At 35.6% G+C, this 27,593-nt stretch overlaps 1 protein-coding gene across 7 annotated transcripts in view; it reads left to right on the top strand.

Moving 5' to 3' along the window:
• Nucleotides 1–27,593, top strand: part of NEK1 (NIMA related kinase 1) — a 162,938-nt gene that overhangs the window by 92,298 nt on the left and 43,047 nt on the right. For 5 of the 7 annotated variants that reach the window (XM_066279324.1, XM_066279373.1, XM_066279334.1 and 2 more), the window contains 7 exons: nucleotides 9,378–9,461; nucleotides 9,895–9,982; nucleotides 10,439–10,509; nucleotides 11,307–11,402; nucleotides 25,134–25,265; nucleotides 27,110–27,175; nucleotides 27,258–27,486. In XM_066279324.1, the coding sequence (XP_066135421.1) occupies nucleotides 9,378–9,461; nucleotides 9,895–9,982; nucleotides 10,439–10,509; nucleotides 11,307–11,402; nucleotides 25,134–25,265; nucleotides 27,110–27,175; nucleotides 27,258–27,486 (766 nt within the window). The remainder of the gene's footprint in view (nucleotides 1–9,377; nucleotides 9,462–9,894; nucleotides 9,983–10,438; nucleotides 10,510–11,306; nucleotides 11,403–25,133; nucleotides 25,266–27,109; nucleotides 27,176–27,257; nucleotides 27,487–27,593) is intronic. The other 2 variants (XM_066279363.1, XM_066279381.1) reach the window with 2 other exon arrangements.

Raw genomic sequence — 27,593 nt, forward strand, 5'->3', positions numbered from 1 at the left:
TTTATATGCATTATTTATGTATTAGTTTACTAGGACTGGCCCAGCCCTATTCTGCAACCTGAGCATGGGCAGGTGATATTCAGTGGGCAGTTTGACTTATCAATGGCAACAAAGCCTTGGACCATCTCAGTCCCACTCAACAACGAGAGCACTAGCAGGTGATTTCATTGAGCCACAATAGCGGTAGCCACAAAGCTATTTTTCTGTGCTCTCTACCCATTGACATAGAAGACCTGGTCCAGTAGCATGTGCCTCTCACGTTCAGAAGACCTTCAAGTAATAGTAAGCGGCCCAGGAATGCACCTTCCGTCTTCCAAGATGACACCAGGAGAGATTAAGCAAGAACTTTATAAGTACCAGACCAACAAAGCAGACCAAAACAACATTATAAGAATTCAGAACACCAAACTGTCATTGGAACTTAAGCCCACAGTAGGAGGCCAGAACCTAAATGCTAAATCTAAATGAGGCTACTACTTGCTAAAATAGAAAATATAAGTGAGATTAAGAGTCTCCTAACATAATAACTAAATTATTCAGGATATAATAAAAAATCACTTACTATACCAAGAACCAGGAAAATCACAACTTGAGTGTGAAATGACATTGAGTTGACACTAGTACCAGATGAAGCAGATATTGGAATTATCTGACTAAGATTTTAAATTTACTTCAATAAAACAAATGCTTCAACAAGCCATTAAAAATTCTCTTGAATGGATGAAGAAAAGGAAAGTTTCAGTGAAGGAGAATTTATAAAATAGAACTAGATGGACATCATGTAATTGGAAAATACACTCACCAAAATTTAAAATGTACTGGATAGTGTTAGTAGTAGTGATGACAGAAGATAGAATCACTGAACAGATGGACAGACGAATTAGATTTACTCAAGTGTGAACAACTACATTAAAAAAAAGGACTAAAATAATTTATGATAGTCTTAATGATCTGCAGGATAATCACAAAAGATTTAATTATGTATGTCATCAAAGCCCAGAGCACAAGAGAATAAGTGTTAGACTGAAAAATGTATTTAAAGAATAATAGCTGAAAATGTTCCACATTTGGTTAGAGATATAAACGTACAGATTCAATAATCTTAGCTAATTGCCAAACAGGATAAACTTAAAGAAAATTTCACCAAAAAATATTATTAAACACCTGAATGTAAGGGACAGAAAACAAATCTTACAATTCAATTAAAAAATAAAGAGAGGACATACCAATAGCCAACAGATATATGAAAAGATGCTCATCTTCGCTACCTATTAGAGAAATGCAAATGAAAACTACGAGATACCACCTGACACCTGTTAGATTGGCTATTATCAACAAGACAGGTAATAATAAGTGTTGGAGAGGCTGTAGAGAAAAAGCAACCCTAATTCACTGCTGGTGGAAATATAAACTGGTCCAGCCATTGTGGAAGAAAATATGGTGGTTGTTCAAACAAACAAGAATAGAACTACCGCCTGACCCGTGGTGGTGCAGTGGATAAAGTGTCAACCTGGAAACACTGAGGTTGCCGGTTCAAAACCCTGGGCTTTCCTGGTCAAGGCACATATGGGAGTTGATGCTTCCTGCTCCTCCTCCCTTATCTCTCTCTCTCTCTCTCTCTCTCTCTCTCCCCTCCCTATAATGAATAAAAAATAAATAAATAAAAAAGAATAGAACTACCACATGACCCAGCAATCCTTTAAAAATTTTGGTATGAAAAAATACATGCACCCCTATGTTCATTGCAGTATTATTCATAGTGCCCAAGACATGGAAACAACCAGTGTTCTTTGATAGAGGATTGGATAAAGATGTGGCACATATATACAGTGGAATACTACTCAGCCGTAAGAAATGATGACATATTGCCATTTATGACAACATGGATAGACCTTAAGAACATTTTACTGAAGAAATAAGTATATCAGAAAAAGCCAGGAATTATATGATTTCACACATAGGTGGGATACAAAACTGAGACTCATGGACATAGATAAAAGTGAAGTGGTTACCAAGGGGAGGGAGTAAAGAGGGCCAAGTGTATGGTAACAAAATTATTTGACTTTGGTTGATGGGCACACAACACAATCAATAATTCAAATACTAAAGAAATGTTTACCTGAAACTTGTGTACTCTTATTCATCAATGTCATCCATTAAATTTAATTTTCTAAATAAAATCAAAACAAATCTTAACTGAAAGAAAAGACACATTACCTATAAAGGAGCATCAGTTGGAAAGACAACAGATTTTTTACCTGAAGCTATGGAGTCCAGAAGAGAATGGTATAGCATTTTTTAAGTACTGAAAGAAAAGAGCTATCTTGAATACCATATCTGATGAAACTGTCCTTCAGGAATGAAGGAGAAAAGAAGACTTTCTCAAACCAAGTAAACTCAAAAGAATTTGTTAACATAGCAAATAAGATTACTAGGTTCCAAGACATAAAAACATATTGCATAAAAACAAACAAATCAGTCCAATAAGAAGTTATTGCAATCCTAAATGTGTATAACCAACTTTCAGAATATGTAAAGCAGAAACAATAGAGCTGAATGGAGAAATAAACATAACGACAGTATAGCTGGGGACTTGAACACTCCAGCCTCAGCAATTGATAGAACTGCTAGACAGAAATCAGCAATGATACAGAATAGCTAAACACTACCACAAGAAACCAAATTCTAATTAACACTTGTAGAATATTCTACATAACAATAGGAGAATATACACTTTTTAAAGTTGCCCAATAACCTTTATTTAAGTAGACCATATGCTGAGTAATAAAATAAATCTTAAATTCAGAAGAATCAGAATTAAACAGAGTATATTATTTGGATGTAATAGAATTAAACTAGAATTCAATAATAGATGATAAAAATTTGTAGACATTCAAAAATTAAACAATATACTTCTAAATAATACAGGATCAAAGAGGAAGTCTAAAAAGAAATTTAACAATATTACCTATCAAAATTTGTGAGATGCAGATAAAGCTCTGCTATCAGGGAACTTTATAGCACTAAATCTGTACATTAGAAAAGAAGAAAAGTTGGCCTGACCTGTGGTGGCGCAGTGGGATAAAGCGTCGACCTGGAACACTGAGGTCACCGGTTCGAAATCCTGGGCTTGCCTGGTCAAGGCACATATGGGAGTTGATGCTTCCTGCTCCTCCCCCTTCTCTCTCTCTCTCTCTCTCTCTCTCTCTCTTTCTCTCTCTCTAAAAATCAATAAATAAAATATTAAAAAAAAAAAAAGAAGAAAAGTCACAAATCAATAATCTAAGTTCCTACCTGAAGATACTGTAAAAAGAAAGCAAAATACACCCAAAACAAGCAGAATAAAGAAAATCATAAGTATAGAAATAATTACATTGAAATCAAGAAAACTTGAAAAATTTAATAGTAAAAAAATGGTTCCTGGAAAAAAATTAACAAAATTAATAAATCTGTAATATAAAAATGAAAAGATGACTCAAATCACAAATATTAGAAATGAAACAACTTTACACCTGTAAATTCAGCAAGTTAAATAAATTTAGATGAAACAATCCTCAAAAAAATTTTAGTAAGTCAAATCCAACCGTGACCAAGTGGGAGTTAGTCTGGAAATGTAAGTTTGTTTCAGTATTAGAAAATTAATGTGATACACCAGGCTAAAGAAGAAAAATCATATATGATCATATAAATTGATGCAGAAAATAACAGAGTTCAACATGCATGGGAAAAGCTGTCAGTATACTAGGAATAAAGGGGAATCTTCTCAGCCTGATAATAGGCATCTACAAAAATCTGTATCTAACTTTACACTTCCAGGTAGAAGACTGGATGGTTTCCTTCTACAGTTGGGAAAACAAGGATGTGTGCTTTCACCATTCCTAATCAATACACAGTGTGTCCGTAAAGTCATGGTGCACTTTTGACCGGTCACAGGAAAGCAACAAAAGACGATAGAAATGTGAAATCTGCACCAAATAAAAGGAAAACCCTTCCAGTTTCTGTAGGATGATGTGGCAGTATGTGCGCATGTGCAGATGATGACGTAACACCGTGTATACAGCGGAGCAATCCACGGCCATGCCAGTCGAGATGTGGACAGTACAGAGGAAAGTTCAGTGTGTTCTGTGGCTCGCTAAATTCGAATCTGTGACCAGAGTGCAATGTGGATATCAGCGCGTTTATAACGAAGCGCCACCACATAGGAATAACATTACTCGGTGGGATAAGCAGTTGAAGGAAACCAGCAGTTTGGTGGAGAAACCCCGTTCTGGTAGGCCATCAGTCAGTGAGGAGTCTGTAGAGGCTATATGGGATAGCTACCTAAGGAGCCCTAAAAAATCTGTGCATGAGCCCACATTGAACTACACTGAATAGGTGTGAAACTGGAAGAGTTTTCCTTTTATTTGGTGCAGATTTCACATTTCTATCATCTTTTGTTGCTTTCCTGTGACCGGTCAAAAGTGCACCATGACTTTACTGACACACTGTAGTACTGGAAGTTCTATTATTGTAGAAAGTCAAAAAAAACATGAAAGGCATACAAATTTAAAAAGAAGAAATAAAAGTATTGCTGTTTTCAGTCAACATGACTAACTGCATAGAAAATTCCAAGGATTTTACAAAAACACTCCCAAAACTAAAAACAATTTATTATAGTTATAGGATACAAGATCAATACACAAAAATCAACTGAATTTCTATGAAACAAGTGGGAACTGATCTTTAAAAATGCAATACCATTTATAGTTACTCCAGAGAAAGTGGGGGAAAAAAAACAACTAACAAAGCATGTAGGATTTGTGTGATTTAAAATGACAAAATGTTGATAGAATCAAAGAAGTTCTAAACATTTGGAGAATCATACCATTTTCATGAATTGGGAGACTCAATGTAGTAAAAACAGCAAATCTTCTTAAACTAATCTATGTGCTTAATGTGATTCCTAGTAAAATCACAGAAACATTTTTATAGACACAGACAAGCTTTTTCTAAAATTTATATGTAAAGAGAAATGCCTTAAGACAGCCAAAAAAAGTTTGAAGAGGAATGAAGTAGGAATAATGACTCTTCCTGATGTCGAGGCTTACAGCTACAGTCTACAAACAGTGTAATGCTGGCTGAGGGACTGACATATAAATCAATGGAACAGTATGGGTAGCTTAAAAATAGATCCACACAAATATGTTAACTGATTATTGACAAAGAAGCAAAAGCAGTTCAGCGGAGGAGGAATTGCCTGTTCAGTGGTAGACCTGAAGAAATTGGACATCCATCCATAGGCAAAAATGTGAACCTTGCCCTAAACATCACACCTTATAAAATAATTAACTCAAAGTGTGCTCTAATGTAAAACAAAAAATTGTAAAACATCTAGAAAAAGAAGAAAATTTCAGGACCTTGGACTAGATAAAGAGTTTTTAACGACACCAAAATCACAGTTCATAAAAGGAAGTCTTGATAGACTGGACTTTATCAGAATTAAAGACTTTTGCTCTGCAAAAACCCTGTTAAGAGGAAGAAAATTCAAATTACAGATAGGCAGAAAGTATTTGTAAACTCTATATTGAACAAAGTACTTATTTCTAGAATATGTAAAGAACCACCCAAATTCAACATTAAAAACTCAAGAGCTCAGAAAATGGGCAAAAAACATGCTAAACATTTTATCTACAGATGGCAGATAAACAAATGAAAAGATATTCAATATCATTAGCCATATGGAAAGTGCAAATTAAACTACAATAATGTATCACTATGCATCTATCGGAATGGCGAAAGTGAAAAAAAAAAATAATGCTAAGACCAAATGCTGGCAAGGATTTGGAGAAACTGGATCACTCATATATTGCTGGTAGAAATGTAAAATTTTACAGCCACTCTGCAAAATAGTTTGGCAGTTCCTTTTAAAACTAAAAATAGATTTACCTCACCTAGAGGACATAATTCCATTCTTGAGCATATGTACTAGAGAAAGGAAAATTTACATGATTTAGAAACTTATATTTGAGTGTTCTTGGCAACTTTACTTTTCATAGCCAGAACTTAAAACTACCCAGATGTACTAAAGTGGATGAATGAATGAACAAATTATGCTATATTCATACCATGGAATAATATGTACCAGTAAAATGCAGTGAACCATTGATTCATGCATCCAGCACTTTGGATGGGCTGCAAGGAAATAATACTGAGTAAAAACAGTTAATCTCAAAAGAATACATATTCTATGGTTCCATATATATATAATTTGTGAAATATAATTATAGAGATGGAGAACAGGTTAATATATAGTTGATGGGTGTCAGGGATGGGAGTAATGAATATGGCTAGGAAGTGTTATAGTAAAGTGTCTTAATTGTGGTGGTGGTTACACCAAGCGCTTCATGTGATACAGTTGCATTGATACAGATACACAAATGTGTGCATGTGTAACTGGTGAAATCAGTCTCTATGGTTTGTACCTGTGCCAGTTTCCTGGTTTTGATAGTGTGTGTGGTTACGCAGGATGATAACATTGGAAGAGGCTGGGTAAAATGATGCACAGAACATTCCTGCACTTTTCAAGTTTAATATTTCAAACTAGCATGTTAAAAAGGTTAGTTCAAAGTAACTCAGATTTTTTTACTTGTGTTTTTCAAATACCGTGAAGGGAAGATGATTTAATCTCCAGCAATACTCAGTTGTCTCCTGTAACTGTAGATATTCCCATATATCTTTGCAAAGTTCACCTCATATTTTTGTCCAGCCCTGCCTATTCCTTGTTTTCCCTCACCTCCTCACCTGTACCCCCAAAACTCAGATAACTGATAAGCTAATACCAAGATGTTGAAGAAGGGAAGGAACAGAATGGGCAGAAGCCCTTTTTCAGGCTGGAAGGGAGAAAGGCAGAACATGCTCATGTAATAATCCTTTTTGTTCTGGCACATCCATGAAATAGGTGGTATTATGCTGGTCTTACAGCAAGTTAAGTAATTTTGCTGACGGTTGCAGTGGATAGATAGCACTGACAAATGTGTGAATGGACAGACTTCACAGTCTGTCATAGTCCACGTTCTTAACTATCGTGGTATGCTGCCCTTCCACCACTCTGATAAGTGTCACTGCAGGAGGTATACATAAAAAGTGGTATGGTAAGTCACACTTAACTCACTAAAGGAGGTGTGGACATGGCTTTCCAGGGAGGAAATGTTTGCTTTGTATTTTGGAAGATGAGTTAGGCACTTTAAGAAGATGAGGAAATCATGGTATAGTCCACAAACTGCAAGTAGTCATGGCTAGAATGTAGGCTTTATGATTGAGCAGTGGTGGAGTAGAGACTACAGATGCCTTATTTACTGTTCAACAGAATGTGGAATGTATTCTGAAGCTAATGGGAGCCATTGAAGGATTTACGTGGGGCTCAATGTGTAAGAATGTTGGAAAGGTTACTCTGACTGTATTGTGGAGAACAGACTGGGGGGGTTGAGCCCGGAGGTAAGGAAATAAGTTAGGAAGCTATTTTCAACATTCAGGACTCAAAAGAAAAGAGCCTGAGCTAAGGAAGAAATTAGGGGTAAATTATGGAATTATTGGGATGTAGAATTAGTGATTTGGTAGTCTTTTGTATTTGGCAGATGAGAGAGAGAGTGAACTAACTCCCAGCTTTCTGACTTGGGTCCAATTGTGATCAATAACAGGTAGGAATAAGATTATGTAGTAAAAAGAATGTTAGAATCAGGTCTATATATTATTTGAGGAAGCTTTGCTACATAAGAAAGGACTTGTCCAGATGTCAATTTTATATACACAGAAGTTCAAGAGGAAAGGACTGTGAGGTTGCTTTAGATTTGGGAATTGACAACATATGTTAAAGCTTGGAGATGAAAGGAAAAGAGGGGCCAGGAATGAATCTCCAGAAAATATTGACATTAGCAGTGAGCCAAGGAAGAGAAAGTCTGTGAAAAGCAGTGAAGACTAGAGGATCTAGGAGAGAGTGCGGTCTTAAATACCTAAAGAGAAGTTTTTTTATGTGTAAATTATAATTCACTATTAATGGAATATTACAAATATTATGTAGTCAGTTAAGAATTATGTTTTTAAAGATATTGAATGTAGAAAGAGACTCAGAGTATTATTAATATTAAGTGAAAAAAATCAGAATACAGTAAAATTCCAAAATTGTAACTATAAATGTGTATATTCATACATAGGCATAGAGGGAAATTTGAAAGGTAATATCCTTAAACTTTGTCTCTCTGATGGTAGAATTATGAATGATTTACCATATTTTTCGCTCCATAAGATGCACTCCCCCCCCCAAAAGTGGAGGGGGAAAATGCCCGTGCGTCTTATGGAGTGAAAAAATATGATATTTAATTAAATATCTTAACACACCATTTAGTTCAGAATATTTTTTTCCTTATTTTCCTCCTTAAAACCTTAGGTGTGTCTTATTGTCAGGTGCATCTTATGGAGCGAAAAATATGGTATATATGATTTTTATGAGAGAAAAAAATACTTATGTAAATTAAGTAGATTTAGTACAAACTAATTTGCAGTGGTTTGTTTGTTTTTTTCTTTCTATTAAAAAGGTCTATTTGAATTGTAAACTAGAAACATTGATAACTTAAGAAAATTTTGAGTAATAGTGGGATCAGAAACCAGACTGTAATGGGTTAAAAAATAAATGACAAGCAGGAAAATGGAGGCGATGAAGATAAAAAGTACACTTTAAAAAAGTTAATAAAAAAGACATTAGATGGGGCAGTGGAACTGAGGATTTTTTAAAATTAGGAAGAACATGAAGCGTAGTTGTATGCTGGAGGATGAAAAAATGGATAATTCAACAATCTAATACTTTTATTGAAGGATAGTAATTTCTAAATAGGATAATTATTATGTATTATTTCATCTATAATAAACTATATTAAACAATGAATCAGTTTCTGATTAGGTATGCTCATTTGTAGTATAGGAATAGGATGTGCCCAAATGCAAAGAGTTAAAGTTCAAATAGTTTACATATGTTGTGTGTGTGTTTAGTATGTAAGCAAACGTATATAGAAATGATTGGCCCTCTGTAGAGAAAAAATTTGATTTGGGGTTCAGCTAACCTCCAAAGCAGTTTTGAAAACCTATTAACTTATATGACTAATAAAAACATAGCTTGCCTCTGTTTCAAATAATTGTGCGTGGGGTTTAATTACTTCCTTCTGTTGTCACTGAATAGGTTGGTTAAATTGATACCGGAAAATGCCAGGGTTTGCTACTAGTTTATCAGTTAGAAATAAATGATGAGTATTAGCCAAAAGAAATGAAGTGCCACCTGGATATTCCTAGGTAAGATGCTGATGTAGCCTTAGTCATTCTTTAAACTTAGTACATTAAATGATGAACAGGGAATCCTGCAAAACCTGGCAGCTATGTATGGAGGCAGGTCCAGCTCTTCAAGAGGAGGGAAGCCAAGAAACAAAGAGGAAGAGGTATGCTTCCCGCATGCTCGCTACCTCCGTCACACGGCCATTTTTGAGTTTATTGCCTTCCTTTCCTGCATGGTTTAAATGCTTAACAATTATTTGAGGATTTTGTAGGTCTGTAGGGACCCGTTAATATTTTTTTGACTGATATACTGTGTCATAATTTTTCCCTAACTTATTCAGTATTCTGAGTTCAATTCCTTTTCTTTTGCTAAAATTAAAAATTTGCCGTTACAGTGTATTTCTTTTCAGAAATAAGTTGATCTAAATTAAAAACTTGAAAGCTAATACTGCATTTCCATTAACCGGATTTCAAAGCTTTTATTTCTTGTAATTGAGATTAACCTTTTTCTTTAATTTAAAAATGATTTAGCAGTAAAAAAATGTTGGTAGTTTTTCATTTAAATTAAAATGTTGTGTTTTTTTTTCCTTTTTGTAGGTTTATCTTGCAAGGCTGAGACAAATAAGATTGCAGAATTTCAATGAGCGCCAACAGATTAGAGCCAAACTTCGTGGTGAAAAGGCAGGTTGAAATCAATTTTTAAAAAAGTAATTGAGTGACATATGATAGATTAAGATTAAAAATGCTGTGACACTAACACAAAATAAAATCTGATTAAGACAGTAAAAGTGCAAGACCAGCATACTATGATCATAGGAATAAAGTAAATCCTATTTAAAATAGATAAGACCTTATATTTGTTCCAGAGGAATTCTAAGACGAAAATATAAGTTGTACCCATTGACATATAAAATGGTACATTTCCTATCATTTTCTTTTTTATCTTTTTCCTCATCATCCATAAGAGTTGATAGTTGGGAAGAGTTCACATACAGCTATGAGAAAAAAAAAAGTAACATTGAATAATTTGCTGTTTTACATATTTAGATGTTAGTTTATTCATATTCTCTTCCGCAGAGCTCTGCATTGAATTTGAGGTTCTAGCCTGAGTGGTTTGCTTATCTGCTTACTTTACAGAAAGAAGCTGATAATTCTGAAGGACAAGGAAGTGAGGAGGCTGACCTGAGGCGTAAAAAAGTTGAAGCCCTTAAGGTATAGACTAGAAATGGTTTTCTTAAAGAATATTGAATTTTTAAAAAGATTTTATTTAATCATTTTAGAGAGGGGGGAGAGAGAGAGAGAGAGAAAGAAAGGGGGAGGAGCAGGAAGCATCAACTCCCATATGTGCCTTGACCAGGCAAGCCAGGGTTTCGAACCAGCGACCTCAGCATTCATTGCAGGTTGATGCTTTATCCACTGCGCCACCACCAGTCAGGCTAGAGAATATTGAAATTTAAGATAGAGAATTGTATTCTTAAATATTTTATAGTTCAGTCACCTTATTCTCTTGTGTTAATTTTACTTTCCCCTTTATTCACTTTGTTTCTGAAAAATAGTGCTTTTTCACTCTTTATATCATGTTTATGGAAAGCAATTTGATGAAATCATGGCATAAATACATGAAACTATCACACAAGCAATCTTAAAAAGCAGGAAATAGTAATCTTAAAAATGAAAACTATAATTGTTCATTTGTGTGAAGAAAAGTAAAGTTCATGTATAATAATCATAGTTTAAGTTTTACATTTGTATTTTCATTCAGTACACATTTATTGGGCAGCTACTGTTTGTGGAGCCCTAGGTCAGGTGCTGGGAATAGCGAGTGAGCTTACATATTTATGCTGGATCACCATGTGCACACATACACACACGTACACACCCGTGCGTGTGCGCGCACACACACACTCACACACACTTACACTCCTTCTTTGACTAATCAATAAACATCTTTATAGACCTGAAAAAACCCTTCTGCCCTTCTTTCTGGTAAGTGATGTTGTTCTTTCCAGGCCCAAGCCAGCGCCCGCGCCGCCGTGCTGAAAGAGCAGCTGGAGCGGAAGAGGAAGGACGCGTATGAGAGAGAGAAGAGGGCGTGGGAGGAGCAGGTGAGACTCAGCTCGCTTCCTTGACCCCTGGGTCTCTCACTGGGCAGGAGGTCAGCGTTTTAATTTTGTTACTATTTTTGTCTCATTTTGAGTTCTTACTGGTTCGCCCCCTTCCTTCCCTCTCCTGCTCGCCTGTCTATTGTTCCGTCACCCTTTCATATGTAAGGATGATCTGTATGGGAGTTATTTTGAGGTTTGATTTGAGGTGAAAATATAATTTATTTATTTTATTGCCAAAGTAGCTAATCAAAGTCCCAGGGTCATATAATGGCTGTACCTTCCCTCCAGCACTGATTTATAGTGCTATCTTTAAGATACATTTAACTCTTTTTTTTTTAAGCACACATGTGCGAGAGAGAGAGAAGGAGAGAGAGAGAAAGAGAGACAGGAAGGGAGAGAGATGAGAAGCATCAACCATAGTTGCGGCACTTTAGTTGTTCATTGATTGCATTCTCATATGTACCTTGACCGAGAGGCTCCAACTGAGCCAATGCCCTCTTGCTCAAGCCAGCGACCATGGGGTCACATCTATTTCCCACGCTCAAGCTGGATGAGCCCATGCTCAAGCCGGCGACCTGGGAGTTTTGAACCTGGGACCTCAGCATCCCAGGTCAACTCTCTATCCACTGTGTCAGGCAAGATATGTTAAACTTATATATACTAGAGAATGAATCTATAGCATATGAATCATGGTTTCTTCTACTTTCTTTCTGTTTTACAATACCACATTATATTAGTAATTATGGATTTAGAATTCTTGATCTGATATATTTGAAGGTAATTTGGGGAATTTTTTGGTTTTTAAGAAAAACCCTTTTGGAATTTTGATCAACATTACCTTAAACCTACAAATTAACTTAAGAAAAACTGATATTCATAATAGTCTTTATCCAGGAACATGTTAAATATCTAAATTTACTCATTGTTTCTTTTATGTATCTTATACAGTTTTGATCATTTTTAACTCATACTTGTTTTATTTCTTGTAAAGGTTATTTCTTGATACTTTAAAATTTCATTTCTATATTTATAGATTTCTGACAGAATATTGCTGATATTTGGAGAAATTCTTGTTTTTTTACTATCTCTTGTGCAATGGGTTGACCTATTTTACCACTTTTCATTTAAGTTTATGGGCTTATAGCATGGAACTGCCATTAACAAGTAGTTATAACATACCTCACAACAATAATTTCTACAGGTTATTTACTGTTTATTGTATGCTAGGCACATTATAACTATTGCACATGTATTGCTTTGTTTAATCTTTACAACTTTATGAAGGAGATTTAGAAAGGGTAAAACAATTAAATGAGGTCACTTTTCTAGTAAGTAGGAACAGGGATTTGAACCTGGGTCTAGTTAGTGTCAAAGTTTTTATTCTTATGCACTACACCTTAATTTCTTCTGCTTTTTAAAGACTGCCTTTTATTACCATTTTATTTTTACTGCATTAGTCAGAACTTCTGGACAGTGTTAAGTAAGAATTGGGATGAGGTTTATCTCTGTCTTCGATGTGTATACTTTATTCATTTCTCTGTTATGTATGGGAAAATAGTATGAAATAGTATTTTATCTCTAAATTGTACTTGATCAGAAAAAAAATTGCTCTGAAAAACACAGTAAAAAAATTCACCCACTGATGTAACATACAGGTAGAGTCTCTTCTTACCAGTTTTCTAATGAAAACAAAACATTTAGCTCTACAAAAACGAGTAAAAGTGAACTCTAGACTCCAGGCAACATATCTTTGGAAATCTGTTCTGTGACTATCGGAGACTGTATTTTGAATAGGATGAGTTCCTCCTTTATTGCATTTTACTCTTTATTGTGTAATTTATTTGTCTTTGTCCCATTCTTTTGACCAGCCATACAGGCCTATAAGACTTCTGGTAGACACATTCCCCTTCTCTTGATCCCTCAGAATGTTCTTATCCTTAGTCTTGCCATCCATTTTTACCCCTTTAAATAGGCATATTATAGCTTAATTTAGAATCTTGCTCCTTGTTGCGTCATTGGACATTAACAGAGTTCAGAGATCTCTGCAAGATAATGTTTATTTGACATCAAGGGACTTAGGAACAAGAAAGAAAATTAGGATTTTGTTTACACTGAGGTCCCTATTTCAAAGCAGCTCCTCTGATGGTCTTCGTAGCATGAACTTAACTTTCCTGAAGCTTCCGCAGGGGGGAAGATTCACAGGCGGTGGAGGAGGTAGAAGGAGAGGAGGGGGGAGCATTTTACAAATGATGTCCAACAGTGATTCAGCTCTGAGTGGGTGCTTTACATTCTTACTATAACTGCTCTTACTACCAGCAGTGGTGCAGCTGCAGGAGCGCAGTCCTGTTTCCTCAGATGACCAGCTGGAGCCAAGGCTTCTCTGTCACCAGAAGGGTGCGCTAGACCTCATTATCCCCACCTGACATACTTTCAGGAGCATTCATATATTATACTTCTAATACAGTCTGAAAAGAACTCCCTTAAAAGTCCTGCTTTCTAAGCTACGTAAAATCAGTGTAAAGCTTTTTTCTCTTTTTATATTTTCTCTTTTTTAATGGTATGTATGTCTCAGATATAGTTCTAAAGTGCACACAAATGGCAGATTTTGTGATTGTATTGTTGATAGACAGTACCAGTTGCTTGTATGGTGAAGCTTTGTATATCCTCACATTCTTTTGGAAGTATTTCTATAGTGCCAGCATTAAACTGTGGTCATGAGCCTGACTTTTGAGGTCCAACAGGCAAGGAACCCATTTTCTCTTGGGGGAATTCTTTTGTGCACGCTTTTGGTAAAACTGTCAAACAAGGCTTCCTGGCTTCTACTAGTTGGGGGATAGGCCAGGTCATCTATAGTAGACAAATTGAATTCTCTCCCAGGGTTTGAAGCTTGAGCAGAGCATCACAAGATTTCAAGTTGCAGTTTATTTAATGCTGTAAGAAAACCTCATGAAAATAATAAATTAGTTTTTATGACCTAGATTCATGAAACTGTCCAGGTTTTTGGCAGGGATTCCTTTTGCTTTTGTGATCCTACTTACTACTCTTTTCCTGCCTACTCTCTTCTCCTCTCCTCCCTTTATTCAGTGTTAGTTTCTACTCCTTTCATCGAAAGAACCTTAACTGATTCACCATGTAAAATGCTCAGCATGGCCCTGGCCAGATAGCGCAGTTGATTAGAGCATCGCCCTGAAGCACAGGGGTCACTGGTTTGATCCCCATTCAGGGCACATACAATAGATCAATGGTCTTGCCTCTTTCTCTCTCTCCCTCCTCCCTCCCTCCCTCCCTTTCTCCCCCTCTTCCTCTCTCCCTAAATTCAATAACTAAAAAAAATTTTTAAATGCTCAGCATGATACCTGTAACTAGTAATGCAAAATAAATTTATTGGGAATTCTGTGGAGCGCGAGTGATATTTCAGTCATGCATAGAGAACTGTTCAGTAAACATTTAAGTACAAGGGATATAATGTACAACGTGATGACTATATCTAACACTCGTGTATGATATATAAGGAAGTTAAGAGAATAAACCCTAAGAGTATTCATTACAAAGAGAAAGATTTTTTTTATTGTATCTATATAAGATGATGGATGCTAATGAAAGTTATTGTGGAATTCATTCCACAAAATATGTAAGTCAAACCTTTACGCTGTATACCTGGAACTCACACACTAACGTATGTCTTTATCTCAGTAAAACTGGGAGGAAAATGGGACTGGAAATATAAATACCTAATTTTAGTCTCAGCTCTGACAGTAAAGTAACCTGTTTGCCGAACTGGCTTAATGTTTACAGGCCTTTATTTCCTCATCTCCTAAATGAAAGGCCTGATCTCTACTCTTGTTTTTGTCTAAATTACCTAGAAAAATAGTCTTCATAATGTAAGTACTTAATTCCAGGTTAACATATAGAAAATGGATTAAAGTTATTTTACCAAGTAATGATGTCAACAGGAAGTCTACGTTAGCATGATCTAGGTGTGGTACAAGGGGCTCATACTTACTTTCTGCCAGTGCCCTAATTCAGGAGTGAGTATCACAGCATTCAGACTCACAGTTTGCATTATTAAACTTTCCAAACTGTTCATTAAGAGTTTGACTGGCCTGACCAGGTGGTGGCGCAGTGGATAGAGCGTCGGACTGGGATGCGGAAGACCCAGGTTCGAGACCCTGAGGTCGCCAGCTTGAGCGTGGGCTCATCTGGGTTGAGCAAAAAAAGCTCACCAGCCTGACTGGGCGGTGGCGCAGGGGATAGAGCATCAGACTGGGATGCGGAAAACCCAGGTTCAAGACCCCGAGGTTGCTAGCTTGAGCGAGGGCTCATCTGGTTTGAGCAAAAAGCTCACCAGCTTGAGCCCAAGCTTGCTGGCTCAAGCAAGGGGTTACTCAGTCTGCTGAAGGCCCACAGTCAAGGCACCTATGAGAAAGCAATGAATGAACAATTAAGGTGTTGCAATGTGCAACAAAAAACTAATGATTGATGCTTCTCATCTCTCCATTCCTGTCTGTCCCTGTCTATCCCTCTCTCTGAGTCTCTCTCTATGTAAAAAAAAAAAAAAAAAAAAAAAAGCTCACCAGCTCGGACCTAAGATCCCTGAGCAAGGGGTCACTCCGTCTGCTGAAGGCCCACGGTCAAGGCACATATGAGAAAGCAATCAATGAACAACTAAGGTGTTGCAACAAGAAACTGATGATTGATGCTTCTCATCTCTCTCTGTTCCTGTCTGTCTATCCCTATCTATCCCTCTCTTTGACTCTCTCTCTGTCCCTGTAAAAAAAATAAATAATAAATAAAAAATAAAATAAAAAAAGTGTTTGACTGTATGTATGTTGTTGCATGTTTCTTTATAAGACCACATATCCTTTATTGGTTCTCAAAAGTGTCTTTGGTCTAACAAATGGTATAAATTACTTAATTATTAAATTAATGTATTATCCAACTTTATAAATTTTTCTCTTTGACATATTTAATGGTAAAAACTAAATAGACTTTAATCTTGTATGATAATAGAGTTGTTTTCCCCCATATAATATAGTGTTGCCTTTCTCAGCATATATGCTGATATTGTGGGTGAAACATGTAGGGAAGATACTAGTTTTTAAAAAGGGTATAATGGATTTAATAATTAAAATTCAGTGAAAATAGAATTAGAGAAATTGTGCGTTTAACTGTTTATTATTTCATTTTCTGTATGTCCTATTTTTTGGTCCTGCTATCAATCCACAGGCTTCCTCCAGGGTGGAAATACTTCCCCCTTTGGCCTTGTTCTTTTCCTTAGACATTCTTATAAGTGCATGTATGGCAACACTAGTTCAGGAAAATTATTCTTACAGAAATATTTTTATATTTTTGGTTCTGTAGAGATAAGAGTTCTATGAATTTGATAAAATGTGGTCATGCTATATCTTTAGGTTATATAAAATTACATGTGGAATTATTCTGTATCGAAAATATGAAATCAGGCCATTTAATAGTGTTTTTCTGACATACATTAAATCCTTATTAATAATTCAGCATAGCCCTGGCCAGTTGGCTCAGCAGTAGAGCCTCGGCCTAGCGTGCGGAGGACCTGGGTTCGATTCCCGGCCAGGGCACACAGGAGAAGCGCCCATTTGCTTCTCCACCCCTCCGCCGCGCCTTCCTCTCTGTCTCTCTCTTCCCCTCCCGCAGCCGAGGCTCCATTGGAGCAAGGATGGCCCGGGCGCTGGGGATGGCTCCTTGGCCTCTGCCCCAGGCGCTAAAGTGGCTCTGGTCGCAACATGGCGACACCCAGGATGGGCAGAGCATCGCCCCATGGTGGGCATGCCGGGTGGATCCCGGCCGGGCGCATGCGGGAGTCTGTCTGACTGTCTCTCCTTATTTCCAGCTTCAGAAAAATGCAAAAAAATTAAAAAAAAAATTCAGCATAGACAGATGAAATAGAATTTGTATTTATCTATGCTTCAAGAGTAAGTTAAACTGATAGTTTCATATGTTCATAAACAAGACCTCATTATTTGGTAAAATTTTGAGTTTTGACATTTGGTGGCACTGCTGGTTAATTTTTTAGCAAATAGTATAATTAACATAAAATAAAAACCCATTTTATGTTGATAATTAACAACCTTTTATGAAAAAGTCTTGAATTTATAAACCTGGTGAGAAAATAACTAGAATAAAAGGCTCTAAAGCAATTTGGTTTTTTAACCCGATCTATGACACTTTCAGATGACTGTATTATCCTTGTTGCAATTTTTTTTTTTAATTTAGTGAGAGGAGGGGAGACAGAGACAGATTCCTGCATGCACCTGTACAGGGATCTACCTGGCAAGAGCCCACTAGGGGGTGATGCTCTGCCCATCTGAGGTGGAGGCCATGGAGCCATCCTCAGTGCCTGGGGCCAACTCGCTCCAATTGAGCTGCAGGAGGGGAGAAGGCAGAAAGAGAGAAAAGTGAAAGGGGTGGGGTGGAGGAGCAGATGGGCACCTCTCCTGTTTGGCCTGACTGGGAATTGAACCCCGCACATCCACTCACTGGAGGATGCTCTACTCTTTAGCAAACCAGCCAGGGCCTCCTTGTTGCAAATTTTTTAAAAACCATGAATTTTGAAAAAACTGTTCATGAATGAAATATGTAGTCTAGACTTAACTGGGTGACCAATTTTGTAACAAAATTTGTTTCTGTTTTTATGTTTTTGTCTTCTATGAAATTTTATTTTATTTTTTGTTTGTTTAGTTAATTTTTATGTTGTTTGTTTTACTGAGTTAACTTTCTGAATTTAGGATTCAGTCTAATGTTTCCTCTTGTGACAATTTAAAAACATGCTAGTATTGTCTATCTCAAGATCTGGTTAACATTGAATAGTAGCCTTAACTTGAATTCACGTTATAAATAATATGTTCATGATGTTTACATGAAAGGCTGAAGTTTTACTGTACTAATAGGTTAGTGGTATCTGTTTACTTGACTTATAATGAATGATGTTGCCATGTCTCATTAGTTACCCCAATTACCTTTAAACTTTAAAAAAACTGACTTGTTTTTCAATAACTTTAAAAGAGTTAGCAAGATGTTCTGTTGGTCTTTGATCTTTGCTTTAGATTTTGAATGTATGAATTTCTTTGCTTGTTCATTGTTTTAGCTTCTAATTTGTTTAGCTTAGTTGACTCAGGGAGAAACTAATATATGTTTGATTATAGGACATAAGTATTTACTAAAGTCTGCTGACAGACATCGTTACAAAGGTGCCAATAACTTTGTCTTATACATTGTATCTGATATATCTTAGAATAGATCATAGACTATATCCAGTAATTAGCCACATACATATGGGTCAGCCAGACAAATTTTAATATAATATAAATTTTTTGTAGTATTGTGTGAAACATTTTCTTCATTAAAGTATCTTCTATCAATTAAAAGATTTGCTCTGTAAGTACAAAGATGAGGAGTGTGGAGAGAATTGAGTTAGAGATTGTCTACTGTCCTTAATTTTATTATCTTTGGTCTCATACCCTGTTTAAGTTATAGCACTTTATCTTTGTTACTTTAGGTCTTTCTTGAGGTTTAGATTAACATAGAAATATTTCTTCAATATAAGTTACATTTTAAGAATATAAAGTCAAGATAAAGGATTTTTAATTCCTTTTATGTGACTTTAGCCAGTTATTCACTAAGGATATACCTGCTAAGTGTTCCCAGGAGGATTTTAAATTTTTCTTAGGCCATATCTCCATAATTTCAGAGTTGTACCAATGCCTTGTTTAAATTGTATAAGAGTTATGTCTGCATGTGAATAAGCATTAAGAAATTATAGATGAATGAAGTATAATTAGTTAGAGCAATGGGTATATATGGCTGACTTTTTTTTTTTAATTATGAATTTTTTTAATGTTCTTACCATAGGGATCTGCCCAGTAATTTTTGGAAATTACTTTTGAGATTATTTTTATAAGCATAAATGCAAATTGTATTGTAGATTGAGAAGGAAGTTGGTGCTGTTCTATAGTGGAATTGGTTAAATTCATACTCTCTTTTCTGTTTAATTATTCATATGATTAAATTACTCTTGATCACCTTTTTAAATCTTAGCTTTTAATTTTTATAATACATTTTCTTTCAGGTTTCTGCTGCTTATTAATTTCTGTATCATAAAGCCTTCATATGTGGTGTAAAAACTTTAAATTCTTGTTATTGCATAGATGGGAGGTTTTTGTCTTTATTTTTCTTTGTGCTGGTTTCTTCATTTTTCCAGGTACTAAAACCAGACTTTTAGTGTTTAAATCAAATAACCTTATTTAAAAGAATCTAAATAAGTGTTTGCTTGAACTATAATAATGATTACCATTTATTAGACATACAACTACACCTCATGTAAATTATCACATTTAATTCCTACACCATGGAGGCAGTAAGTTAAGCATTGCTATTTTAGAATTTTGAAGTTTAGAGAGGATAAGAAACAATGAACAATCACAGGACAAGGAAGGGAGTTTTGGAATTTGAGTGTAGAACTGTCGTATTCAATTGTACAGTGTGTCCGTAAAGTCATGGTGCACTTTTGACCAGTCACAGGAAAGCAACAAAAGACAATAGAAATGTGAAATCTGCACCAAATAAAAGGAAAACCCTCCCAGTTTCTGTAGGATGATGTGGCAGCATGTGCAGATGATGAGGTAACACCGTGTATACAGCGGAGCAGCCCACGGCCATGCAATTCGAGATGTGGACGGTACAAAGGAAAGTTCAGTGTGTTCTGTGGCTCGCTAAATTCGAATCCGTGACCAAAGTGCAACGTGAATATCGGCGTGTTTATAACGAAGCGCCACCACATAGGAATAACATTACTCGGTGGGATAAGCAGTTGAAGGAAACCAGCAGTTTGGTGGAGAAACCCCGTTCTGTTAGGCCATCAGTCAGTGAGGAGTCTGTAGAGGCTATACGGGATAGCTACCTAAGGAGCCCTAAAAAATCTGTGTGTGAGCCCACATCGAACTGCACTGAATAGGTATGAAACTGGGAGAGTTTTCCTTTTATTTGGTGCAGATTTCACATTTCTATCATCTTTTGTTGCTTTCCTGGGATTGGTCAAAAGTGCACCATGACTTTATGGACACACTGTATTTTATGATCTCCTTAAGCAATGAATGGCCATTCAAAAAAACTATTCTTGAAGGCCATTCTAAATATCTCTCATCCTGGCTTTTTTACAGTTCTTTCTCTGGTTTTTATTTTGGTGGTTTTTCTCCCAGATCATTTAGCACTCCCCTATCTACTTTTATTTCTCTGTAACATACTGATTGATTTATGTGTTCTCCTTTCTTTTCTAGTTTATAGTCCTTTGAAAAAAAGCATGTCTCATTCATTTTGTTTTGTTTTTCTTTTCTTTTTATTTCCTTTGATTTGAAATTATTTATTGCCATTATCCTGACCAGGCAGTGGCGCAGTGGATAGAGTGTTGGACTGGGATCCGGAGGACCCAGTTTCGAGACCCCGAGGTCACCAGCTTGAGTGTAGGCTCATCTGGTTTGAGCAAAGCTCACCAGCTTGAACCCAAGGTCGCTGGCTCAAGCAAGGGGTTACTTGATTTGCTGAAGGCCCAAGCAAGGGGTCACTCAATTTGCTGAAGGCCCACAGTCAAGGTACATATGAGAAAGCAATCAATGAACAACTAAGGTGTTGCAACGAAAAACTGATGATTGATGCTTCTCATCTCTCTCCATTCCTGTCCATCTGACTTTCTCTCTGTCTCTGTAAAAAAAAAAAAAAAGAAATTATTTATTGCCATTAGTTCTGGGCTACAGTATATTTCATTTTTCCCCCCAGCTTTACTGAGATATAATTGTCAAAAACACTGTGTAAGGATAAGATTTATAGCATGATGATTTGTTATATGTATTATATATATTGTGAAATTGTTTACCACATTAAGGTTATTCAGTCTTATCTATCACCTCACATACTTATCATGTATCATTCATTTTGGATATTTATCTTCCAATACTGTTCTTGGAACTTAATACATCTTGAATGTGTTGATAGACTAATTTTAATCAGATACTATATATTTGTTTTCTCACAAAATCACATTAAATTTACTTATTGAAATAGCAGAAATTATTTTGAAGTGAATTGGTATAACACTTTATAAATGTAATATTTAGAAGAAAAGTGATTACTGATTTAAAAAATAATGGCTGAGTTTGTACATCTAAATTAATTTGCTTTCCTCAAAACAATCACATAGAGAAATAACATTATTTACTTGTTTGTTTATTTATTTATTTATTGGTGAGAGGAGGGGAGATAGCCCTGACCCACATATGCCCTGACCAGGATCCACCTGGCAACCTCATCTTGGGCTGATGCTTAAATCAACTAGCTATTTTTTGTTCCTGAGGCTGATGCACCCGGCCCAATGGAGCTATCCTCAGCACCTGGGGCCATGCTTGAACCAATCAAGCCACTGGCTGCAGGAGGGGAAGAGAGAGAGAAGAGGGAGAGGGAGGGAGGAGAAGCAAATGGTCACTTCTCCTTTGTGCCCAGACTGGGAATCGAACCAGGACATCCATATGCCACGCCGATGCTCTATCCACTGAGCCACGAGCCAGGGCTGAGAAATAACATTATTATTAAAATGTGGCTATTCAGATCTAATTGGAGCTTGTTTTTATTTTCTCAGAATTTATGGTGCCTTTTTGGGTATACTCTATGGTAATAAGACAATCATAAAGTTTTAAAATATTTCTACTTAATCTTTCAAGGAGATAATAGTTGTGTGAGCTCTAGAATTTTTAAAAATTTGTTGACAATATATCTTTAAACATCAGTGTACTTTCTCTACCATGTGAACTATGTGGTTAAAGCTGTGTTTCCATCTTCTTTTAAAAATTTTTTAGCCTGACCTGTGGTGGCGCAGTGGATAAAGCGTCGACCTGGAAATGCTGAGGTCGCCGGTTCGAAACCCTGGGATTGCCTAGTCAAGGCACCTATGGGAGTTGATGCTTCCAGCTCCTCCCCCCTTCTCTCTCTCTGTCTCTTCTCTCTCTCTCTCTCTCTCTTTCTGTCTCTCCCTCTCCTCTGTAAAAATTAATAAATAAAATAAATAAATAAATAAAAGAAAAAAGAACATTAAAAAAAATTTTTTAAAGACTATTTTTTAGAGCAGTTTTAGGTTCACAGCAAAATTGAGAGAACAGTACATAGGTATCTCATATATCCTTTGCCCCCATACATAGATAGCCTCTCCCATTATCAGCATCCTCTACTTGGTACATTTGTTATAATCGATGAACCTAGATTGACAAATCATCCTCCAAAGCCCATAGTTTACATTAGGGTTCACTCTTGGTGTTGCGCATTCTGTAGGTTTGAGCAAATGTATAGTGACATCTATTCATCATTATAGTGTAATACAAAGTATTTTCTCTATCCTAAAAATTCTCTGTACTCTGCATATTTATCTCTCCCACTATCTCCACTCCCTCTCCAACCCCTGGTTTCACTGATCTTTTTATTGTCTCCACAGTTTTCCTTTTCCAGAATGTCATATGGTTAAAATCATATATAGTATGTAGTCTTTTCAGATCAGCTTCTTTCTCTGAGTAATATGCATTTAAATTTCTTCCATGTCTTTGTGTGCCTTGTTAGTTTTTTTGGGTTTTTTTTAACCTATTGAAGATCATCTTGTTTGCTTCCAAGTTTCAATAATTATAAATAAAACTGCTATAAACATCTGTGTGCCAGTTTTTGTGTGGACATAAGTTTTCAAGTCCTTTGGGTAAATATCAAGGAGTATGGTTGCTGGAATGAGTGGTAAGGCTGTTTGGTTTTGTCAGAAACTATCCAACCGTCTTCCAAAGTGAAGGTACCAGTTTGCCTTCCCATGAGAAATGAGAGTTCCTGTTGCTCCATAGCCTCAAAAGCATTTGGCACTCCCAGTGTTTTGGATTTTAGCCATCATAATGTTTAGTGGTATTGCGTTGTTTTAATTTGCAATTTCATAATGCCATATGGTGTGGAGCATCTTTTCATATGTTTACTTGCCATTTGTATACATCTTTGGTGAAGTTTCTATTCAGATCTTTTGCCCATTTTTTTAATTGGGTTGTTTGTTTTCTTGTTGTTTTAAGGGTCCTTTATATATTTTGGTTAACAGTCCTTTGTATGTTTATATTTTACGAATAACTTTTCCTCATCTCTGGCTAATGTTGTCATTCTCTCAAAAGTGTCTTTCACACAGTAAAAATTTTTTAATTTTAATGAGGTGCAGTTTATTAATTCTCTTTCTGATGGATTGAGGCTTTGGTGTTCTATCTAAAAACTCCTTGCCAAACTCAAGGTCATAAGGAATTTCTCCTATATTTTAGGAGTTTTATAGTTTTGTGTTTAACATTTAGTTTTGTGATAGATTTTGAGTTAATTTTGTGAAGAATGTATGATTTGTGTCTGGGTACTTTTTGTGTGTGCATGTGTGGCTGTTTAGTTCCAGCATCCAGTTATTGTAAAGACTATCTTTTCTCCTTTGCATTGCTTTTGCTCCTTTGTTAAAGATCAGTTGACTGTATTTGTGTGGTCTATTTCTGAGATCTATTCTGCTCCATTGATCTACTTGTCTATTCTTTCATTGATACCACACTGTCTTGATTACTGTAGCTTTATAGTAAGAAGTCATTTCTCTAACTTTATTCTTTCAATATTGTTAGATACTTCCATCTTCTTTTGAACAGCATATATTAGTATAAAATGAAGTCCAGAATATATTAGAATTTTATAACTACCTTATTCTTAGATGATGCTTAATAAATATTGCACTTGAAATGTATACTCACCAGAAAATCTTTTTTTTTTTTTAGTGAGAGAGAGAGGTACAGACAGGGACAGATGGACAGGAAAGGAGAGAGATGAGAAGCATCAATTTTTCGTTGCAACACCTTTGTTGTTCATTGATGGCTTTCTTATATGTGCCTTGACTGGAGGGCTCCAGCTGAGCTAGTGACCCCTTGCTCAAGCCAGTGACCTTGGGCTCAAGCCAGAGACCTTGGACTTAAGCCAGAGACCATGGGGTCGTGTCTATGATCCCATGCTCAAGCAAGTAACCCCACATGTAAGCTGGCAACCTCAGGGTTTCGAACCTGGGTCTTCAGCATCCCAGGCCTGAGTAGAGCATACTCTATCCACTGCGCCACCGCCTGGTCAATTCAGAAATTCTTGTGTACTGATTTGAAAAGAGGTAGAAGTAGGGAGCAGACTTGCTGCCATGTTAATGGTGATCTACCATTAACATGCCATTTTTTTGTATTTTTAAAGGTTCAGAATCTCACATTGTTTAGAGTCTAAATGGCAAGATAAAAAGGAACATACATGAATATAACAAATATATTTTTAAAGATGTAAATCTTATTCACTGTACACGTTAATTCTTTCATTAAGAATAAGACTAATTAAGTAAAATGATTTTTCCTTCCCATGAAATATAATGGATTAAACTTAAAGTGAAAGGACTGTAATATTTAGTCTTTTAGAAGATAATTCGTTCTTTAAGATCATTTTATGAAGCAATGTTCATACAGGGGAAAGGAATACATGGCACATAATTATGTTTACCTCTGAGATGTTTCTCTTTATTCACTGAGGAATTAAAAGAAAATACTTGTGGATAGAGTATATAAACAAACAGTGACCTTTTATATACCTTTTATCTCTTCATGCAAATATGAATTTCCCAATGTGTATTTAAATTCTTTATTCTAGTTGGTGTCTAAAGGAGTAAAGGGTTCTGATATGTCTCCTCCTTTGGGACAGCATGAACCAGGCGGCTCTCCATCAAAGCATCAGATGAGACCTGTTATTTCTGTGACTTCAGCTTTGAAAGAAGTAGCTATGGTAAGTTTCCTAAAATTTAGAACTTCTTAAAGTCCAAAGATTATTTAAAAGATCAAATAAAATGAAATTATATTAATATCTTATGTTCCATTTGGTTTTTTTAGAAAAAAAATTACTTAAGATTTTTCTGTATGCTTTATTCTGAATATTAGAGCTTTGCTGCTCATAACTTTTATATCTAGGGCTATCTGGCAGATAAAATAATATCAAAATGATTCTTTTTTACTTTAAAATAATATTGAATATTAAAAAGTAAACTATATATAAAATGAACCAAAAATAAAGCAAAAACATTTTTATACCCTAGCTTTCACAATTAACAAAAGTTCACTTTTTAAGAAATAACATCTCTTTGGTACTTAATTAACTCTGGGAATCAAGTTTAAGATATGTTTACATTTATTTGAAAATTTTTGGCATAGCAAATGGAGGACTCAGTATGATTGCATTTAATGCATCTATTATTTTTTTTACCTTCTATTTCTGAATCTCTGTCATGCATATGGATAGTAAAACACAGATATGTGGGCAAGTTGAATTTAAACTCTGAAATATGTGTCAGGTCTCTATCTAAAATGTGAAAACTTTCTTCTAGGGTTAAGGGATAGGGGCTCATGATGTGGAATTTCAGTCTAGAATATACAGAAGGGAAAAAGTTCCCTGAACCATATCACATAACACATTGACATGGTTTTCTCCTTTCTTGGTAATTAATATCTATGGCTTTTAATTATTATATTTCATTAAGTTTTTGTAGACGGCACTGGTGTTACTGGTATACTGATTTTTACCACCTTTGTGTTTATCTTGAAAATAAGACTGAGTAGGAAAATACAAGTTTCTTGGTCACTCTCAGGAGCTTCATAGAAGAAACTATAATTCTTCAAGTAGGTTTAGTCTCTTTTTCTTTCTGATAACTTTGCATGTGCTGCATTGTTTGCTTCAACTTTAGATACCACTGTGTGGTTCCCCTCCTGGTACCCAGTCTCACATCTCAAGTACTGTTCATCTCTGGTTGTAGGACTGCTAATTCCTGACTACTTTACTGGGTGAAATATGCTTTGCCTCCTTACATGTACTGCTTTAAAACTGACCACTTTACCTTTTTGTATTTTTCTCAAATACCACAAATTTGTAATCCATATAAATAAATGGTTTTTCCTTATGTGTTTTCTTGGTAAATATTGCTTATTTAAAACTTTGAAAAATTGCTCTTCCATACTTTTAGCCTTCCAGATAGCTTTGCTTTCATAACTACTAATTTCTTAATTTCATATATTTAAAAATTCTAGATATCTAAGATTGCTATGATTTTACTAATCAAAAGACAGGATTTATATTATCATTAGTACATGGGACGCAGAATTCACTATTGTTACTCTACTCTTTTTACTTAGGGAGAAAAAGCAGTTCTCAATTATGTTTTCTAGTATTGCTTAGTAAGTATACATGTGTACATCAAAATAACAGCACTTATCTTGAATTACTTTATTCATCAAAGCTTTTCTTAGCTCTAATTAAGAGCATATATGAATGAATTTTGAAAATTTCTATTATTGACGAAAATTACAAAGGAATCAGGTGCCAAAGAGGAAGAGGATATAGTTAAATATGTGATCAGAAATTCAAAAATATAACAAATAATTGAGAATTGGCCATTTAGTCTATTACTTGATCATATTTAACTGTTTCTTACTGCTGATAATGAAATTGTATTAACATTTATAGGAATAAAATAATTCATAAGGAGCGATTTGATGAAAAAAATAACAAAATTATAAACTATTTTAAAGTAGACTTTTAAAATACATTATTTCTTACTCTGAAACTATCTGTATTTAAAGGACAGAAGTTTAACTGATACCCAGGAAACCTCAGAAGAAATACAAAAGACTAACAATGCTATTTCAGTAGGTACAATTTTCAGTTTTTTTCTCAATTATTTTTACTTAATCATACACATCATAAAATGTAGCATTTTAACCATTTCAGAGTAAGCGAGAAATACTGCGTAGATTAAATCAAAATCTTAAAGCTCAAGAAGATGAAACGGGGAAGCAGTGTCAGTCTGACACAGATGAGGTGATTGTTCATGAAGATGCCCAAGAGCCCGAGAAAGCAAAGTCGGTCTCATCTGATCGCAAGAAGTGGGAGGCAGGTGGTCAGCTGGTGATTCCTCTGGATGAGATGACACTGGATACATCCTTCTTTGTAACTGACAGTATGTATTAAAGTATTTATATTCTGTTTTGGTCTAGCACACACGTAAACTTGTAGCCCAGACACTCCGAAGAAAAAAACACGTTAGCAGGATTAAAAGAAACTGAA

Source organism: Saccopteryx bilineata, chromosome 1, assembly GCF_036850765.1.
Source record: "Saccopteryx bilineata isolate mSacBil1 chromosome 1, mSacBil1_pri_phased_curated, whole genome shotgun sequence".
NCBI lineage: Eukaryota > Metazoa > Chordata > Mammalia > Chiroptera > Emballonuridae > Saccopteryx > Saccopteryx bilineata.